Source organism: Mobula hypostoma, chromosome 8 (assembly GCF_963921235.1).
Source record: "Mobula hypostoma chromosome 8, sMobHyp1.1, whole genome shotgun sequence".
Classification (NCBI taxonomy): domain Eukaryota; kingdom Metazoa; phylum Chordata; class Chondrichthyes; order Myliobatiformes; family Myliobatidae; genus Mobula; species Mobula hypostoma.
In genome coordinates this window covers 147,871,893-147,890,901 of record NC_086104.1, presented here as the reverse complement: position 1 = coordinate 147,890,901, position 19,009 = coordinate 147,871,893, and the positions used below count along the sequence as shown (strand labels likewise).

The 19,009-nt window shown below is 45.9% G+C and overlaps 1 protein-coding gene across 5 annotated transcripts in view; it reads left to right on the top strand.

Moving 5' to 3' along the window:
- The first annotated feature begins 5,014 nt into the window (after positions 1-5,014).
- LOC134351032 (dihydropyrimidinase-related protein 2) overlaps positions 5,015-19,009 on the top strand; it is a 67,613-nt gene continuing 53,618 nt past the window's right edge. Inside the window, exons 1-3 of one of the 5 annotated variants that reach the window (XM_063057016.1) lie at positions 5,015-5,384; positions 14,104-14,192; positions 14,301-14,485. In XM_063057016.1, coding sequence (XP_062913086.1) covers positions 5,100-5,384; positions 14,104-14,192; positions 14,301-14,485 — 559 coding nt within the window. In that variant the 5' untranslated portion in view covers positions 5,015-5,099. Of the gene's footprint in view, positions 5,385-13,007; positions 13,301-13,609; positions 13,726-14,103; positions 14,193-14,300; positions 14,486-19,009 lie in introns of those variants that run through there. The other 4 variants (XM_063057017.1, XM_063057018.1, XM_063057019.1 and 1 more) reach the window with 4 other exon arrangements.

The following is a 19,009-nucleotide window of genomic DNA, read 5'->3' as shown; positions in this document are numbered from 1 at the left end:
CTTGTCTCCCTTTCTCTTCACCATTTACAGCTCGGACTTCAACTACTGCACAGAGTCTTGTCATCTTCAGAAGTTTCCTGATGACTCTGCCATAGTTGGATGCATCAGCAAGGGAGATGAGGCTGAGTGCAGGGCTACAGTAGGAAACTTTGTCACATGGTGTGAGCAGAATTATCTGCAGCTTAACGTGAAAAAGACTAAGGAGCTGGTGGTAGACCTGAGGAGAGCTAAGGTACCGGTGACCCCTGTTTCCATCCAGGGGGCCAGTGTGGACATGGTGGAGGATTACAAATACCTGGGGATACAAATTGACAATAAACTGGACTGGTCAAAGAACACTGAGGCTGTCTACAAGAAGGGTCAGAGCCGTCTCTATTTCCTGAGGAGACTGAGGTCCTTTAATATCTGTGGGACGATGCTGAGGATGTTCTTCGAGTCTGTGGTGGCTAGTGCGATCATGTTTGCTGTTGTGTGCTGGGGCAGTAGGCTGAGGGTAGCAGACACCAACAGAATGAACAAACTCATTCGTAAGGCCAGTGACGTTGTGGGGATGGAACTGGACTCTCTGACGGTGATGTCTGAAAAGAGGATACTGTCCAAGTTGCATGCCATCTTGGACAATGTCTCCCATCCACTACATAATAGACTGGTTGGGCACAAGAGTACATTCAGCCAGAGACTCCTTCCACCGAGATGCAACACCGAGCATCATAGGAAGTCATTCTTGCCCGTGGCCATCAAACTTTACAACTCCTCCCTTGGAGGGTCAGACACCCTGAGCCAATAGTCTGGTCCTGGACTTATTTCCTGGCATAATTTACATATTACTATTTAACTAATTATGGTTTTATTACTATTTAATTATTTATGGTGCAACTGTAACGAAAACCAATTTCCCCCGGGATCAATGAAGCATGACTATGACTATGACTATGACTATGACTATAACTTTACTCATGCCAACACCAAATGGTTCCACAACCTATGGACTCACTTTGATATTTATTGCTTGTTTGTATGTTTGTTGGTTAATTTATTATTATTATTTCTACTTTTTTTTGGATTTGCAGAGTTTGTTGTGTTTGCATATTGGTTGTTTGTCCGTCTTTGTCATTTGCAGTTTTTCATTTATTCTATTGTGTTTATTTATACTTACTGTGAATGCCTGCAGAAAATGAATCTCAGGGTAGTACAAGGGGACGTATATGTACTTTGATAATAAATTCACTTTGCACATTGAACTTTGGAAGGTGACTAACCATCAGCTTCTCGAGGACAAATGGGGGTTTGCAATACAAGATGAATATGGCGGATGTCACGTCTGTATTGGTGGGTCTGTGAGTGAGTGAACAAGTGGCTCTGTTCAGGCAGCTGTGGGTGAATCCATGGGCACGTGTGCGGCCGGGTAGGTGTCTGTGTGGGGGAAATGTCCGTCTGTCAATGTGGATTGGTGTGGGGTGAATGTGCGTCTGCTTGTTAGGGATTGTGCAGGGTGTGTGTGTGTGTGTGTGTGTGGGGGGGGGGAAGGGGGTGAATCTGTGCCTGCGTGTGTGGGGGAGGAGTGTGTGTCTGTCTGTGTGTGAGTGTGGGGTGAACATGTGTCTGTGTGGGGTGCCTGTGTGTGTATGTGTGCCTGTGTGTGTGTGTGTGTGTGTGTGTGTGTGGGGGGGGGAAGGGGGTGAATCTGTGTCTGCGTGTGTGGGGGAGGAGTGTGTCTGTCTGTCGGTGTGTGGGTGTGGGGTGAATATGTGTCTGTGTGGGGTGTGTGTCTCTCTGTGTGGGTGTGTGGGGTGTGTGTCTCTCTGTGTGGGTGTGTGTGGGGTGTCTGTCCCTGTGTGGGTGGGTGTGGGGTGTGTGTCTCTGTGTGGGTGGGTGTGGGGTGTGTGTGTCTCTCTGTGTGGGTGTGTGGGGTGTGTGTGTCTCTGTGTGGGTAGGTGTGGGGTGTGCTTGTGTATGCGTGCCTGTATATGTGTGCGTGGCGGTGAGTGGGGAAGGGGGTGAATCTGTGTCTGTGTGTGTGGGGGAGGAGTGTGTGTGTCTATCTGTGTGTGGGTGTGTGTCTCTCTGTCTGTGTGGGTGTGTGTGGTGTGTGTGTGTGTGTGTGTGTGTGTGTGTGTGTGTGTGAGTGTGGTGTGTGTGTCTCTGTGTGGGTATGTGTGGGGTGCGTGTATCTCTGTGTGAGTGAGTGAGGTGTGTGTGTGTGTGTGTGTGTGTGTGTGTGTGTGTGTGGTATGTGTGTCTCTCTATGTGGGTGAGTGTGGTATATGTGTGTGTGTGTGTGTGGTGTGTCTCCCTGTGTGGGTGGGTGTGGGGTGTGTGTCTGTGTGTGAGTGTGGGGTGAACATGTGTCTGTGTGGGTGTGTGTATCTCTCTGTGTGGGTGAGTGGTGTGTGTGTGTGTGTGTGTGTGTGTGTGTGTGTGTGGTGTGTCTCTCTGTGTGGGTGGGTGTGGGGTGTGTGTCTCTGTGTGGGTGTGTGTGTGGGTGTGTGTGGGGTGTGTGTCTCCCTGTGTGGATGGGTGTGGGGTGTGTGTCTCTGTGTGGATAAGTGTGGGGTGTGCGTGTATGTGTGTGTGTGTGTCGGGTGTCTCTGGGTGGGTGTGAGATGTATGTGTCTCTCTGTATGGGTGGGTGTGTGTGTATCTCTGTGTGTGTGGGGTGTGTGTCTCTCTGTGTGGGTGGGTGTGGTGTGTGTGTGTGTGTGTGTGTGTGTGTGTGTGTCTCTCTGTGTGGGTGGGTGTGGGGTGTGTGTCTCTGTGTGGGTGTGTGTGGGGTGTGTGTCTCCCTGTGTGGATGGGTGTGGGGTGTGTGTCTCTCTGTGTGGGTGGGTGTGGTGTGTGTGTGTGTGTGTGTGTGTGTGTGTGTGTGTGTCTCTCTCTCTGTGTGGGTGGGTGTGGGGTGTGTGTCTCTGTGTGGGTGTGTGTGGGGTGTGTGTCTCCCTGTGTGGATGGGTGTGGGGTGTGTGTCTCTGTGTGGATAAGTGTGGGGTGTGTGTGTCTCTGGGTGGGTGTGAGATGTATGTGTCTCTCTGTATGGGTGGGTGTGTGTGTCTGTGTGGGTGGGTGTGGTCGTTTGTGTATGTGTGCCTGTATATGTGTCTGTGTGGGTGTGTGTATCTCTCTGTGTGGGTGTGTGGGGTGTGTGTCTCTCTGTGTGGGTGGGTGTGGGGTGTGTTTGTGTATGTGTGCCTGTATATATGTGTGTGGGGGGGTGGGGAAGGGGGTGAATCTGTGTCTGCATGTGTGGGGGAGGAGTGTGTGTCTGTCTGTGTGTGGGTGTGGGGTGTATGTGTCTCTCTGTATGGGTGTGTGTGTGTGTCTCTCTGTGTGGGTGGGTGTGGTTGTTTGTGTATGTGTGCCTGTATATGTGTCTGTGTGGGTGTGTGTGGGTGTGTGGGGTGTGTGTCTCTCTGTGTGGGTGGGTGTGGGGTGTGTTTGTGTATGTGTGCCTGTATATATGTGTGTGGGGGGGTGGGGAAGGGGGTGAATCTGTGTCTGCATGTGTGGGGGAGGAGTGTGTGTCTGTCTGTGTGTGGGTGTGGGGTGAACATGTGTCTGTGTGGGTCAGTGGGGTGTATGTCTTTCTGTGTGAGTGTGCGTGGTGTGTGTCTCTCTGTGTGGGTGTGCGTGGTGTGTGTCTGTCTGTGTGGGTGTGTGTGTCTCCCTGTGTGGTTGTTTGTGTATGTGTGCCTGTATATGTGTCTGTGTGGGTGTGTGTATCTGTCTGTGTGGGTGAGTGTGGTGTGTGTCTGTGTGTGTGTGTGTGGGTGTGGCGTGTGTGTATCTGTGTGGGTGAGTGTGGTGTGTGTGTGTGTGTGTGTGGGTGTGGGGTGTGTGTATCTGTCTGTGTGGGTGAGTGTGGTGTGTGTCTCTGTGTGTGAGTGTGTGTGGGGTGTGTATGTCTCTCTGTGTGGGTGAGTGTGGTGTGTGTCTCTGTGTGTGAGTGTGTGTGGGGTGTGTGTGTCTCTCTGTGTGGGTGTGTGTGTCTCTGTGTGGGTGTGTGGGGTGTGTGTGTCTCTCTGTGTGGATGTGTGTGTCTCTCTGTGTGGGTGGGTGTGGGGTGTGATTCTCTCTGTGTGAGTGTGTGTGGGGTGTGTGTCTCTCTGTGTGGGTGTGTGGAGTGTGTGTCTCTCTGTGTGGGTGGGTGTGGGGTGTGTGTGTCTCTCTGTGTGGGTGTGTGGGGTGTGTGTGTGGTGTGTGGGTGTATGGGGTGTGTGTCTCTCTGTGTGGGTGTGTGTGTGTCTCTCTGTGTGGGTGGGTGTGGGGTGTGATTCTCTCTGTGTGAGTGTGTGTGGGGTGTGTGTCTCTGTGTGGGTGTGTGGAGTGTGTGTCTCTCTGTGTGGGTGGGTGTGGGGTGTGTGTGTCTCTCTGTGTGGGTGTGTGGGGTGTGTGTGTGGTGTGTGGGTGTATGGGGTGTGTGTCTCTCTGTGTGGGTGTGTGGGGTGTGTGTCTCTCTGTGTGGGTGGGTGTGGAGTGTATGTGTCTCTCTGTGTGGGTGTGTGGGGTGTGTGGGTCTCTGTGTGGGTGTGTGTGGGGTGTGTGTCTCTGTGTGGGTGTGTGGGGTGTGTGTGTGTCTCTCTGTGTGGGTGGATGTGTGTGGGGTGTGTCTCTCTGTGTGGGTGTGTGTCGGGTGTGTGTCGGGTGTGTGTCTCTGTGTGTGTGTCGGGTGTGTGGGGTGTGTGTCTCTCTGTGTGGGTGGGTGCGGGGTGTGTTTGTGTATGTGTGCCTGTATATATGTGTGCGGGGGTGAGTGGGGAAGGGGGTGAATCTGTGTCTGTGTGTGTGGGGGAGGAGTGTGTGTGTGTGTGTGTGTCTGTGTGTGTGTGTGTGTGTGTGTGTGTGTGTCTGTGTGTCTGTGTGTCTGTCTTTGCGATGTGAATTGAAAATGCCAGAAGGCCCATTTACCTCCAAGTCCAGCCCTGCTTGATTGATTGATTGGTTTCAATGCTGTATCACTGGTGTGCTGGGAAATCATAACATCACTGCCCATTTGGAAGCAGTGAGTGCTATTCCTGCGGTTAACAGTATCAGCCTCTGCAAAGTTATAGCATGCAAACCTTTTAGATCCTTCACGAACGGAGAGAGAGAAAAAGAATCTGATTATGGCTCAGAGAGCGGTGGGGCAGACAGACATGCCAGCTTGGTTTGCCTGCATGGGATCCGGCAGCCCGAAAGCCCAGCAGAGATTCGGTGAGACGGCTGATGGTGCCTTGGAGAATAAACCTCTGAATCTGGCTACTTTGGGTTGTGGCTGGTGCATGCAAGGAACGAGCAGGAAAGAAACAGAGGCTTCTCGATACACAGCATCTGCAGGCAGCAGTGAGCCGAAGTCAGATGTTAGCAGAGCAGCTCGTCAGAATAAACGTTTTCAAAATGCAGATTTAAAGGTGAGAAAACCCATTCCCTTTTTTATTTTCTGCAAGGCATATTGTTATTGCAGAACCTTTGATATTTTGGATGCTGAATCATTGCTGTCTGAGAGAACGCTGACAGTGAGTATTCGCAGCCTTAAATATTAAGGATTTTAAGCAAAGAACTGTGCTTACAAATATCCTGACACTGGTTGATTTGGAACTCTCTTTAACTAGTCTTGTGTAACATGATTGGTACGTACCCCATGTCAACTGATACTCCTTTCACCAGGAAGACAGGATTGACGAGGTGGATCAATGGGATGTCTATCCCATAACTTTGGAATATATTTATTGTCCGATTTTTTGAAGGCAGCTATCACCAATTATTGTAACCAACTGGTTGCCATGGTGTCCATGGCAGTCTGTTAGTAATGGTATTGGCCATGGTTCTTTTCTCCAGTTAGGTTCAGTGTCAGGTGAATTGTTATAAAACCATAAGGCATAGGAGCAGATTTAGGCCATTCAGCTATCGAGGCTGCTCTGTCATTCTTAATGGCTGTTTTATTATCCCTCTCAACCCTACTCTTTTTCCTTCTCCCCATAATCTTTGATGCTCCAACTAATCAAGAAACTATCAACCTCTGCTTTAAAAACACCCAATGACTTGGCCCCACGTTCATCTTTGGCAATTAATTCACCACCTTCTGGTGGAAGAAATTCCTCCTCATCTTTGTTCGGGATTTACATTAAAGGCTGGGACAAATGCTAGGGGCCATGCTTAAGAAGATTGACGCTACAAAAATTGGCACCGCGTTTGATAGATTTGGGCTTCAGGAAAATTTGGAGAGGAGTCAGATATCGCATTTAGGGTGGAAAACCGCAACTGAACAGAGCAGAAGAGATTCTGCAGATGCTGGAAGTCCAGATCAACACCCGCAAAATGCTGGTGGGACTCGGCAGGTCAGGTAGCATCAACGGATAGGAATAAATAATCGATGCTTTGGGCTGAGAGCCTCCATCAGAACTGAAAAGGAAGAGAAGAAGAAACCAGAACAAGAAGGCGGGGAGTGAGGGGAAGGAGTACAAACTGGCAGGTGATAGGTGAAACCAGGTGGGGGAAGGTGGTGGGTGAGGGAGGGGAGATGAAGTAAGAAGCTTGGGGGGTGATAGCTGGAAGAGGTTAAAAAGCTGAAGAAGAAGGAATCTGGTCAAGGTGGTGGACCATAGGAGAAAGGGAAAGAAGTGGGCCACCAGAGGGAGGTGGTGGGCAGGTGAGGAGAAGAGAGGGGATGGCAGGGAAACCAGAATGGGGAATGGAGAACGAGAGAAAGGGGAGGGGGAGAAATTACTGGAAGTTAGACAAATTAATGTTCCTGCCATCAGGTTGGAGGCTCCCCATATGGAATATGAGATGTTGCTTCTCCTCTGCTTTCTGCATGATATTGCTTTAATGTTTATATTTACTGCAATATTATCCATGTAGCTTATCTCAAATAAAAAAGTGTAGTTTGTAACCTGCCTTTGAGGAGCTTCCGAGGCAGTTTTCAGTCAATACGGACAATCATACACCCAGTGGCCATTTTATTAGGTACACCTGTTTATCTATTCAACAATGCAAATAGCAAACCAGCCAATCACAAGGCAGCAATTCAATACATTAAAGCATGCAGACATGGTCAAGAGGTTCAGTCGTTGTTCAGACCAAACATCAGAATGGGGAAGATTTGACTGAAGTGACTTTGACCATGAAATAATTGTTAGTGACAGACAATTTGAGTATCTCAGAAACTGCTGATTTCCTGGGATTTTCACTCCCACCAAACTCCAGATTTTACAGAGAATGGTGCCAAAAAAAAATTAATTCAGTGAGCAGCACTTCTGTGGTAAAGTGACTTATTAATGAGAGAGGTCAGAGGAGAATGGCCAGACTGGTTCAAGCTGACAGGAAGGCGAGAGTAACTCAAATAACCACGCATTACAATAGTAGTGTGCACTTCTTGGACCTCTTGATGGCTTAGGATGGACCAAATGGTTTTCTCCTGTACAGTGCTGTTGAAATAATTCTGCAGCACGGGCTATTTAAAATTCTGATTTCGTAGCTCTGGCTTAGAGCTTTACATTCCTCTGCCATTCTGTCTAGCACTAATTCCCAATTAATTTCCTTTCACAGTGCAGGCTGCTTCACTAAATGGTTTAGTTGGCAAAGATTTTTTTTAATGGAGGGCCATTAAAGACTTTCCCTGGGCACATTAGCAGCATCCATTAGTCGTTAGGGTAATACAACATGGAATCAGGGATTCTGGCTCAATTTGTCCATGCGGACCAAGGTGCCTTTCTGAGCCAGTCCCATTTGCTTCCATTTGCTTCCATTTGACCCATATCCCTCTAAACCAGGGGTTCCCAACCTGGGTCCACGGACCCCTCAGTTAATGATAGGGGTCCATGGATAAAAAAAAGTTGGGAACTCCTGTTCTAAACCTTACCTAAACGTACTTATTCAAATGTTTTTTGAACATTGTAATTATACCCTCCACAGGAAACAGCCCCAGTCTATCCAACCTCTCCTTAGAACTCAAGCAGTCCGATCCCGACAACGTCCTCGTGAATCTTTTCTACGCCACCTCTGCTCAACTATATCCACAGTATGCTAACCCAGAATTGGCTGCCTTATCCAAATGCAGTCTCAAAAAAACATCTTGTACAATTGTATCATGAAGTTCCAACTTGTGTACTTACTGAGTGCCCCGTCTGATAAAGACGAGTGTGGTATATGCTTTCTTCAATACCTTGTCTACTTGTGTTGGTGCTTTTGGGGAACTATGTGTGAGTTGTGGCCAAGGCAAGCATTTATTGACTGTCCTTGAGATGCATTTTTACAGTCTCTGCAATCGTACGATGGGTCCAAATAAGTGCACCACAGGGTCATCCAATAGGTAAACTGGCCCTTTGGCCCAACAAATCTGTGCTAGCCATCAACTACCATTTACCCCAATGGTGTTTCAGAGCATATTTAAAAGGACTTTAGGTTCCCAGGAGCGAACATCACAAATAGCTTGTTCTAGGTGTCAAGAAAGCTGGCCAACACCTCTTCAGGCGGCTGAAGAAATTTGGCATTTCCCCTTAGATCTCAGACTGACTTACTTATCACACGTACATTGAAACATACAGTGAAAAGTATTGTTAATGTTAATTATCAACATAACTTAGTGATGTGCTGAGCGCAGCCCGCAAGTGCAAAAATTGACCACCATCAGTTTTTATGGAGAGAAATTAAACATTCTTCTTAGATATCAGATTTAGATCTCACATTTGTATATGTATGTATCTATTTATTTATTTATTGAGATACAGCATGGAATAGGCCCTTCCAGTCACGCCGTCCAGCAATCCCCCAATTTAATCCTAGCCTAACCATAGGACAATTTACAATGACCAACTGGTACATCTTTGGACTGTGAGAGGAAACCAGAGCACCCGGAGGAAACCAACGCAGTCACGGGTAGAATGTACGAAGTCCTTATAAGCACTGATAAGAGGGGCCGATAAAGATGGAACTACACTGCTCCATCTGTAAAGGAAGAACATTAAATTTACTTTCTTTGGATCTCTTGCCAGCTACAGCATTCTGTTGAATGTGGGTTTCACTCGCAGAGGGAATGTTGTCAATCGTCAACACCCCACAGTGAGCTTTCTGAGTAACACAGCCCAACAAGGATCTGATTAATGAGTCACCTTTGTTGAGACACACTGACCTAGTGAATCAAGGATCAAGGATCTATTTAACTCACCATACACATTTCTATGTATTAGGAATTTGCTGTGGTGTATTGGCAGAACAAGCAAGGAAAACAATATTCAATTGAACAAAGAATAAAGAATTATATAAAAATTAAGTTCGAGGCTGAAGTACAGCTATGGAATAAAATGTGCATAATACATACACTCAGTGACCACTTTATTGGGTACACCTGTACATCTGCTCATTGATGCAAATATCAAATCGGCCAATAATGTGGCAGCCACTCAATGCATAAAAGCACGCAGGCATGGTCAAGAAGTTCAGTTGTTGCTCAGACCAAACATCAGAATGGGGAAGAAATGTGATCTAATTGACTCAGACTGTAAAATGATTGTCGGTGACAGATGGGGTGGTTTGAGTATCTCAGAAATTGCTGATCTCCTGAGATATTCATGGACAACAGTATTCTGAGTTTACAGATAATGGTGCAAAAAGAAAAAATCCAGTGAGCAGCAGTTCTGTGGACAAAAATGCCTTGTTAATGAGAGAGGTCAGAGGAGAATGGCCAGACTGGTTCAAGCTGACAGGAAGGTGACAGTAACTGAAATAACAATGTGTTACAACAGTGGTGTGCAGAAGAGTATCTCTGAATGCACAACACATTGAACCTTAAAGTGGATGGGCTACAGCAGCAGAAGACCATGAACATACATTAAGTGGCCACTTTGTTAGGTGCAAGAGATACCCAATATATTGGTCACTGAGTGTAAATACCAGCATGGCCTGTACTTGCAATGTGATAGCATTATAATAAATGGTTTAAACTGTTTGCTGGGATAATAGATAGAGGGGTGTGGGGTGGGTGGCTAACTAGAATGGTTGATCAGATTAACTGCCTGGGGTGGAAACTTTTAAGCGTGCATGGTTTTAGTTTAGGTAACCCTACTTTGGTCTTCATAAATCAAGGTAATGAGTACAGGAGATGGGATGTCATATTGAAGTTGTATAAGACATTGGTGAGGCCTAACCTGGAGTACTGTGTGCACTTTTAGTCACCTAACTACAGGAAAGATGTAAATAAGATTGAAAGAGTACAGAGAAAATTTACAAGGATATTGCCAGGTCTAAACGATCTGAGTTATAGGGAAAGATTGAACAGGTTAGGACTGTTTTCCTTAGAACATAGAAATTTGAGAGGAGATTTATTAGAGGTCTACAAAATTATGAGGCGCATAGATCGGGCAAAAAGCAAACAGGCCTTTTCCACTGAGGTTGGGTAGGACTACAACTAGAGGTCAAGGATTAATGGTGAAAGGTGAAAAATTGAAGGGGAATATTGGGGGAAATGTCTTCATTCTGAGGGCCGTGAGAGTGTGGAACAAGTTGCCAGCACGGGTGGTGCATGTGAGCTCGATTTCAATGTTTAAGAGAAGTTTGGATAGGTACGGTACATGGATGGTAGGGGCATGGAGGGCTACGGTACCAGTGCAGGTTGATGGGAGCAGGCATTTTAAATGGTTTGGCACAGACTAGATGGTCTGAAGGGCCTATTTCTTTGCAGTACTTTTCTATGACTTTATAATTCTATATGACTCTGGTGCTTTCCAGAAGGGAATAGATGATAAGGTCCACCAATTGCTACAGGTGTCCAGGTTGGCCAGATGTTGGTCAAACGTTGATGTCAGGTTTGATCCCAGCCAGTGGTAGTTTGGAGTAACTCTTCCTCTACAGTACACAAGGGGGCCAGTTGTAAGATCAGCTTCTGCCCCTCTTCCAGTTACTCCTGATTTAAAGTGACCCCATGAAGAGCAGGAGCTGTCCATGGTGATACCCGTTAATATTCACCACCAAAGCAGGAACAAGCACTGTTTTTAACCCTCTTTTACCCAGGGAGCCTGGGCCAAATTCCACCATCTTGGCTGGCAATATCTTTTTACATAACGACAGTGGTGGTTCAAGAGCAGTTTGCAGCCATTATCTCGAGGGCATTCACTAATGAGCAATACATTCCTGAGACACCAATTATGGCTGGTGCTGATGGAGCTTTATGCTGTCTGAAATGAATTCAGAGTCACGATGCAGAATCCCGACATAGTAGCCAAGGCCACTAAATTCAGATTTCTCCCCCATCCTGATGTCTGGTCTGAACAACAAATGAACCTCTTGACCATGTCTGCATGCTTTTATGCATTGAGTTGCCGCCACATGATTGGCTGGTTAGATACTTGCATTAATGTACCCAATTAAGTGACCACTGAGTGTACATTTACCATGTATTAGGAACTTGTTGTGTTGGTGTGGCCTGCAAGAAAACAAAGGGCATTCAACAACTATAAACAATAAAGAATTATATAAAAATAAAGTTAGAGGTTGAAGTATCGAAATGGAAATAAAATGTGCTAAAATGTATTGTCAGTGCTTGTGTGCAGCTCTGTCCCTTTAAGACTCTCTCTGAGATCTACCACTTGATTAGATCTCCCATTCTATCACCTCGAGGGGGCATGACCATTCTGTCACGGTGAGACTACCAATGTGGACCGAGGAGAAAATGGGGAAAACCTTGTTGAAAATGTGCATGATTCTTGGGAATCCCAGCTCACGGCTGCTGGGAATGGAGGGCCCTTGGGTCCAGGATCCATGATCAGGTTCACTCCTAACCTCAACTGTATTTGTGCTGAGTTTGCTTGCTCCCCCAGTGACTACATAAGCATCCCGTGTAAGCAGCATAGGGGGCTCATCACCTACTTAAGGCACCCATCTGCTCTGTATTCAAAAGCTTCTAAGGGTCCTACACTGGCTTTCAAAGTTCAAAGAAAATTTTATTATCAAAGTACATATATATCACTATGTAAAACCCTGAGATTCATTTTTCCTGAGGGCAGAACTATAGAATAATAGCTATACAGGATCAATGAAAGATCAACCATAGTGCAGAAGACAACACACTGTGCAAATGCAAATATAAATAAATAATGAGAACATGAGATAATGAGATATAGAGTCCTTCAAGGAAGATCATTGGTTGTAGGAACATTTCAATGATGGGGCAAGTGAGTGTTATTATTGTCTTCTATTCAAGAGCCTGATTGTTGAAGGGTAGGAACTGTCCTTGAACCTACTGGTGTGAGTCCTGAGGCTTCCTGCACTTCCTATCTGATGGCAGCAGTGAGAAGGGAGCATGGTCTGGGAGGTGGAGGTCTCTGATGATGGATGCTGCTTTTCTCTGATTGTGCTTCATATAGGTGTGCTCAATGGTTGGGAGGGCTGTACCCGTGATGTACTGGGCCAAACCCTCTAACTTTTGTAGGATTTCCCATTCAAAGGCGTTGGTGTGTCCACATCAGGCTGTGGTTCAGCTAAGCTTTCAGTGGTCACCTCAGGACACGGAAAACCAGAGTGGAAGCAAATCGTCTTCCATCTCTTGGAACTGCTTCAGAAGAAGGGGTGTGGTGCTGGACTAACTGTGGACACCACACCGAGTTATGGGTGCTAGGTAATGTCGGTTGCTTAGACGCCATTTGCACATAGGTCCCAAGGTTGGAGATCTGGTGAAAGAGGACCATATTGACAAGGGTTAAACAGTCAAAGGTCAGACCCTGTACTCTGCTCCCACTGTGTCTGCAGTTTTCAATTCGCCTGTCATTTAGAGTGATGCTGTCATTTTGATTTCTCTGAGAGGAAAGTCGATGTGCGCAACAGAAGGATGCAAGAAAACTACCCGGATAAAAGGAACCCCACCCTTGTCCCGTTGGGGGGCAGCGATCTGTCTGCGCCTTTGTGGGCTGGAAGATCTCGCTTCCACACAAAGCTGGGGGGGGGGGGGGGGGAGCAAGTACTCGGTCTCACGTCCCGGTGATTGAAACCAATCGCAGTGGCGGGGAGGCTGGGCTTGCGTTGGTGCTGGGTGCGGCAGGGCGCATGCTTGCAGCCGCAGCCTGGTCTAATTGCATTATTGCTGTTGCCTCTCCCAGCTGGAAGCGGCTCGGCATTAAAAAGGGGGAGGCTGCAGAGGGGGGAAAAAAAAAGAAAGGAGAACTGGAATAAAGGCGTGCAATTTTAGAAATATATATCTAAGCAAAAAAATAAAATTGTGGAAACGTGGTGAAGCTGCGGCGACAATCGGAGCTTGCAACACAGGAAAACCTGCATTGAATTGCGAATAATCACAGCCATGTCTTACCAAGGGAAGAAAAATATACCGCGCATCACGGTAAGGAATCGGGGGGGCTTTTGTGAAATCTGTTGTCTCGCTTCCTTTTTTTTTTGTGTTTGTTTTTTCCACGCTGAAACTCTTAAGTGCTTGCAGAGCCTGGGGGTGGTTTAAAGGGACGGTCCGACCCGCACAGTTTCAGCGCAGTTAATTTTTTCTTCACGTCCTGGAACCAAGGACAGCGACTGTGTAATGCTTTGAAGCGATAATGGCGGTGTCTGGAAGTTTTTTTTCCCTCCCACCCCCCCTCCCTCCTGTCTCCCCTTCCTTACAGTTGTGAATTCATAATTGGAGAAAATTATTCCCTGGGCTCCGTCAAATCGCAAACAATCCTTCTGAGGGAAATAATTGAAAAGGTCTATTGTGCAAAATTATATATTTTGAGTCATTCTCCCGTTCTCCTCCTCAAATGCATTGCAACAAAGGTATTGAATGGGACCTACGTATTTATATTGGAAATTTTATTTTTTAAATTAGTGTGGCTGTATTTTGAATTTTAAGAGCGCTAGATCATTTGTTATGTCTGTTGTAAATAGGAAGGTGTGGAATATTCTGGATTGGGACTATATGCCAATTTTTCTGCATTGAATGTCCTCTCATTCAATACAAATGCATGCTAGGCTTGAATGCTCTTAATATAACAGAAACTGGTGAACATAGGCAATTTGCTAGATCTTTTCTTAATATGGAAATATTTTGGCTTATTTTTAAGTGAATTCAAATCTGTTCCATTATTATGTCAGGGGCCAGAACCAATATTGAAATTTGTTTCAAATGGATGGTTATTAATTGATCTCTTTCAGAGTGAACGTATGCTGGTGAAGGGTGGAAAAATCGTAAATGACGACCAGTCATTCTTTGCTGACATTTATGTAGAAGATGGATTGATCAAGTAAGCTGGCTTTATTCTGCTTCAGTAGGAATTCAGTGTGATAAATCAGTCCTTTATTAGAAAATTGATTATATTTAAAAAAAAGAACTTTCTTCTTGTGTGCCTTAGGCAAATTGGTGAGAATCTGATAGTGCCTGGCGGGGTGAAAGTTGTCGATGCCCACGGAAGGATGGTTATACCAGGGGGGATTGATGTCCACACCCGCCTACAGATGCCCAGCAAAGGGATGACAGCTGCTGATGACTTTGCCCAGGGAACAAAAGCAGCCCTGGCTGGAGGCACGACCATGATTTGTAAGCTTTGATTTCTATTTTCTTCCAAAATTTGCTATTTTTAAGAAAAAACGCGATGCCTTTAATGAGATAAGTGCACTTTGAGCAAATCTTTAAAAATCATTACCCAATTGCATTAAATAGATTAGCAAACAGCCTGGAGAGGGTAACAATGGATCAAATATGGTGTAAGTGGGAAGTGTGCACTGTGTAAATATATGGTTTGTAAAATGCACCTGTGCTCAGCTCCTGCAGATCACCACTCACTGTGCCCCGCATGATGATTGCATTCAGAAAAATAAAGTCTAGATTGACTAATGTGTCTCTTCCAGAGATTTTATATCTACATTTTAAAAATAAAGTTGTTCCTCTGTGTTGCATCCTTTCCCATCGCTCTGGAAGAAATGTGAGATGGGAACAATCAGTTGGAGCTGCCAGACTTCTTGATTGTTTAATTTGGAGTTCAGATGATTTTCGGGAGATTTACTGGAGCTTAAGAAATTGGGAGGGGATTTCAGTATGAATGGAGCAAAACTATTTCTGTTGGTTCATGAGTCTGGGACTTGGGGACGGGACGGGTCCACCATCATTATGTGTGGTGTCGTATGACGTGGGCGATCATGGTCCCGTGAGCATGATGGTACTTGCCAATTTTTTTCTTCAGAATTGGTTTGCCATTACCTTCTGGGCATTGTCTTTACAAGACGGGTGACCCCGGCCATCTTCAGAGATTGCCTGGCGTCAGTGGTTGCAGAACAAGGACTTGTGATCTGCACCAACTGTTCATACGACCATCCACCACCTGCTCCTGTGGCGTCACTTGAACCTGATCAGGGGTGGGGCGGGGGGCAGGGTGCTAAGCAGGTGCTACACCTTGCCCAAGGGTGACCTGCAGGCTAGTGGAGGGAAGGAGTGCTTCACACCTCCTCTGGTAGGGAAGTATCTCCACCCCCTCCACCCAAGATCCATAGGTTAGGACCAGTCATTCTGGAATGGAATGAGAAGAACCTACACGCAGGTAGGAATTTGGAACTCCTCTCCTGCTGAAGACCAGCAACGTAACACTACCAAAGTGCCTGTGATCCAGGTTCAATTCCCACCGCTGTCTGTAAGGAATTTGCACATTCTCCCTGTCTCAGCTTGGGCTTTCTGTAGGTGCTCTGGTTTCCTCCCTCATTCCAAAGAAGTATGGGTTAGAAGGTTAATTGATCACAAGGGTGTAATTTGGTGGTGTGGGCTCACTGGTACTATGATTCCGCGCTGTATCTCTAAATAAACAAAATACTTCACAATTGCTAATTTACAATTTGGGACAAATTATTGTTGACCAAAGATACTTCAGTAAATCAGGAAGAGGAGGGTAGCATTAGATTTTAAGAACAGCTTGAATGATTGAATAGTCTCCAGTTCCCAGATTCCAATCCAGCTGATGTGCAAATATAGGGAGAGTTAAGTGCACCAGATTCCTGGGAGTTCACATCATGGACGACCTCGCGTGGCCCCTCAATATCACCTCCCTGAATAAGAATGCATAACAGCGACTCCTGTTTCTTGAGGAGATTGAAGCAAACGAGCCTTTATACAAACCCCCCCCCACCCCACCCCATCTTAACTGAATTTTACAAGAGCACCATTGAGAGCATTACCTTAGTATTATCAAGGACTCACCCCTCCCCCCCCTCATTCTATTTAGTATCCTCTTTGACTTTCTACTATCAGGCAGGAGATTTGATGCGTAAAGATGAGAATGGTCAGGGACGCGAACCAGTTTCTTTCCTCAGGCCATTAGGCTTTTGAACTTCCTGCTGCATGGCATTTGAAATGTCACTGGATGATTTGCACTGTGCCCTACAATATTTAATTCATACACTATACTTTGTTTATCTATGAGTAATTCTTACGTGACTAAGTTATTGTTTGTTATGTATACTACTGTGCCTTACACCCTGGTCTGAAGAATCGTTGTTTCATTTGGCAGTATACTTGTATATAGTTAAGTGATAATAAACTTGACTTAGCTAAATATTGAATGGTTAGCAAACCATGTTGGATCTTGTAATCAAATGTAATCCTGACTTGTGTGTATGAATGTCACATCTACTGGTGATAGCACTGGCGTTCAGTTCCTGAACAAGATGCTCCACAATAAAATAAGCTTAAAATACTGGAAATGCTCAGCAGCTCGAGCCACAAATTTGGAAAAGAGAAACACTTAACGTTTCAGGTTGAAGACCCTTTGTCAAGTGGGGGAAGGGGATTCGGGATGAGGGGAGTGTGGTTTTATTTTCCTGGTTGTCAATGGAAGACACCAAATTACGCACTCTTGTGCAAGAGGTTAACTTTGTGGACTGTGAGAAGGTGGAATTGATGTCAGAGACGTGCATAGCCTTGTGAGCATGGACTAGATGGGCCGAAGGACTTGCTTCTGTGCTGTAGTCTTCTATGACTCTTGAAAGAGCAGCTGATCTGAAAGTCCTGAAGTCCTGTTCAAAATGGGCTCTTTGGTATCCTCGGAATCCCTTCTCATTGAATTTGCTTTATTGATGGAGGGGACATGGGAGGCTGTTGAAAAGCCTGTGTTTAGTATAAATGTCTCTGAGAAAATGGTGACTGTTCACCTTCTTCAGTTGCTGCAGTCCACTTGGTGAGGAAGTTACAGTGGTGCACATTCTTTTGGTGCTTGGCACAACTGACTTAATATGCTGAACCATTTGAGTGCAGTTACAGTTCATCCACATTACTCCACGGCTGCCATGATGCATAGACTAGATGGGGAGGGAAGGCCGGAAGAACTTGGCAAGTCAGGCAGAGTCTGTGGAGGGGAATAAACAGTTGATGCCTTGGGCTGAGATCCTTCAACAAGGCTTGCTCATCAGGCCCTGATGAAGCATCTTGGCCTCAAACATCGACTGTTTATTCCACTCCGTGCTGAAGGGTTCCTCCAGCATTTTGTGTATGTATGGGTTGTTTTGGATTTCCAGCATCTGCAGGGTCTTTTTTGTGTTTATGGGAAGGGAGGTGGTCCAAAAACCCAGCAGATTCACAGATTCACCAATCTGCCTGAGGGTTTTGGGCCACCATTAGGAGCAGTGATCTGTTCATCTCAGATTCATTCGGCTAGCTGAACTTACTCCAGCTAGTCAACGAGTTGTTTTCCTTTTTTTTTCCCAGTACAGTAGTGTAATGACTAGGCGAGCATAGCCCTCGACTAACTGTGCTAGTAATCATCTGGGAGCATGGCCCCAGGTGGTAGGGTCTGTCGGAGTTGTCACTTAGGTTCAGAATCTGAGACCTGAACACTGATGAAAAGCTGAGCCAGGGAATTGGATGCAGGGTTGGGAGCCGAGACTTTAGAAAAAAAAAAATGCTCAATTACTTTTTGACGCCGAGACTGTTATTGACAATAAGTAGCCTAAAGCTCACTGAATTCAGTCAGGAGTTGCTTTCCCCCAATGGAATCAAAACTTTGCAAACCGGACAATATATCACCAGTGGTGTGGTGGCATCGCAGCATTTTTTTTCTCTCATTGGCTCCGAGGGTTTTGCCAGGGATAACATAGAACTCTGATGGACCGAATGGCCTTTTTTCTCATGGAAATGTGGACGCTGCAGGGCCACCTTGGCCATCTGCGGTTGGGCAGCAAGGGGTTTGAGCTAAAGATTTTGGATGGTCAGGTGGGTATGAGAGTTAGCTTCTGGTGTATGTGTCAGCTTTGACCCTACGCCTGAATTATCGTTCAACTAGACAGGGTACTCCACAAGCAGCTGGAGGAGCTCAGCCGATCAGGCAACACCTATGGAGAGAGATGGACATTTGATGTTTCAGGTCAAGATTCTTCATCTGGAAAAGCAGTTCAAAGAAAGGGTCATGGCCCAAAACCTCAACCATCCGTTTCCCTCCATAGATGCTGCTTGACCTCCTGAATTCCTCTAGCTCTTTGTGTGTTGTCCCAGATCCGAGCATCTGCAGTCTGTTCTGTATCCAAGCAGTCAGGCAGTAGTTGGTTCTAATGTCTCTTGTGTTTAAGAGAGGGGAATATTGGAAGTCAATACTCCCTCTAGTTCTTGTTACAGTTGTGGAGGCCAACCATTGCTCTGAGCAGGAAGTTTTATCATGGCCTGAAAACTGCTCGGCATTTAATATTAACATTACATAAAAGAAAACTCCAGCTGTGTGGCAACAAAGGCTATGTGCGTGGGAACATTTCAGTTATTGTGTAGCTGTGTTCCTGCATAGCTGAGAGGGAACAGTGTCGGATGTAACTGCAGGTTTGTCGCAAGGTTGGGTGAACTAGGGCTTCCCCTTTGAAGAAGGATGAGGGGTGACCTGATAGAGGTGTATGAGATCATAAAAGGCATAGATGCCAGTGCCTTTTCCCTAGAAATGGTTAATATGAAAGGGATGATTTTTAAGGTGATTGGAGGAAAGTATAGGAGGAATGTCAGGTGTAGGTTTTGTATATATGTCATGGTTAGGGAAAGGGAGAGGGGAGGAGTGGGAAGCACCAGAGAGATATTCTGTAATGATCAATATACTAATTATTT